This window comes from Pollicipes pollicipes, unplaced genomic scaffold, assembly GCF_011947565.3.
Source record: "Pollicipes pollicipes isolate AB1234 unplaced genomic scaffold, Ppol_2.1 Scaffold_3181;HRSCAF=3727_pilon_pilon_pilon, whole genome shotgun sequence".
In the NCBI taxonomy this organism is placed as follows: Eukaryota; Metazoa; Arthropoda; class Thecostraca; order Pollicipedomorpha; family Pollicipedidae; genus Pollicipes; species Pollicipes pollicipes.
In genome coordinates, this window is record NW_023596245.1 from 30,001 (window position 1) to 31,666 (window position 1,666).

The 1,666-nt window shown below is 53.1% G+C and overlaps 1 protein-coding gene across 1 annotated transcript in view; it reads right to left on the bottom strand.

The window, feature by feature from the left end:
• LOC119090895 (glutamate receptor ionotropic, delta-1) overlaps positions 1-951 on the bottom strand; it is an 11,874-nt gene extending 10,923 nt beyond the window's left edge. Inside the window, exons 1-2 of the mRNA XM_037213625.1 lie at positions 830-951; positions 138-320 (exon numbers count right to left, since the gene is read on the bottom strand). Coding sequence (XP_037069520.1) covers positions 138-320; positions 830-889 — 243 coding nt within the window. The 5' untranslated portion in view covers positions 890-951. The remainder of the gene's footprint in view (positions 1-137; positions 321-829) is intronic.
• Positions 952-1,666: the final 715 nt, after the last annotated feature.

Consider the following 1,666-nt stretch of genomic DNA (forward strand, 5'->3'; position numbering starts at 1 on the left):
TCCCTGGACAGCTATCTGGTGGGCTGTGCTTCTAGGCGGCCCAATCGCCTCCCTGACCAGGTATCCTGCAGGAGCTGTCAGGGACCGCTCACCTCCCTGAGTATCTGTCTTGTGGGAAGCTGTCTGGGACCGCTCACCTCCCTGAGTAGCTGTCCGGTGAGGCCTCCCCAGCCGCCGGCCGCGTCAGGGACGCCGCCGCTCGGATTCGCCGACGGTACGTACTCCGGCGTGAAGTTGTAGACGGACGCCAGGATGTTGATGACGCGGAACGACCAGCGGTCTGGCTGCTGTGTCGAGTTCAGATAGGCGGCAGTCGGCATCTGGGACGGAAACACGGATGCCCAGCCAAGATCAGCTGAAGGCCCAGGCATGACAAACCACGTTTGACCTGGCTAGGCCATTTCCCGCTGGACAAACGGGACCTCAGGGGCTTCCCTGGAGTTCTCTAGGGATTGGCTTAAAACTAATGGACGGATGACGCTGAGCATTGTGGCATTGTGCCAATGGCACCAGCCTAATGCAGTTAACTGGCGATGATAAGTGAGCTACTCGGTGGCGCATGTTCACCGTGACCAAACGTGCTCCTCACCAAATTTGCATCAGCGCCAGATCGAACATACCATGCACACACACACACACACACACACACACACACACACACACACACACACACACACACCACACACACACATATATATATATATATATATATATATATATATATATATATATATATATATATATATATGCCTGACGGATGTACATCGTCTGATGTGGTCCCGCGCGGCCACCTGGTGGCGCGGTGGCCGGGCAGGAGAGCGGCCCGCACCTCCTTCACGCCGAGCCGAATGGTGCGGTTCTGCATGTCCCTGGTGACGCTGGGTCGCATCCACTGTATCAGCTGGCCGTCCGTCAGGCGGAGATAGTCGTTTGTTGCCGCACAGGCCTCGCTGTAGCCTGTAACAGCCGTGGCCAGAACTTCAGTACGTGGCAGGATGTCGGCTACTATCTGGCGGGCGAGGAAGGTCGTCCACCTCCACCTGAGCCTGACCGCGGGCTGCGCTGCTCAGCATAACTTTCGAAGTAAAAACATCGGCGATCCATGTCTAATGACAATCGCAGCATCAAAAAACTAGGTACAAAAAACAGAGAGCGAACACGCAAACACATTCTCGGTTATATTGTCCTGATATAAACGAACACAACAAGGGCATCAATAACAAAACTAAACAAGTTTCCAAGGACACGTTAGTACCGGATACACGAGTGAAAAATTATTTATAGAAGGGGCTGGATGTTACTCAGCCTAACTTGCATACGCCTGAAGATGCTGACAATGGTAAATACCGCTCTATGTACTCGCCAAGCTGACCGGTAAGAACTGGCAGCGCCGGTCGCAGTGGCATGGCGGAGAACTGTGTCACGTGCTGACGGTGTTGACCGTTGCGGACTGGCCATCACCCACCTGACGTCTTCCCGGCTGTTACGAACTCGTGCTGATGACCATTACCGGCTGATGGTGTTGACCGTTATCTACTGATAGTGTTGACCGTTATGGACTGGTGGTGTTGGCAATCATGAAATGACGATAAGATTCGCCAACAACTTGGGCCTCCGTTAATCTAGTTAATCTTCTCAATCTATGGGCAGTTAGTATTGTGTTTAA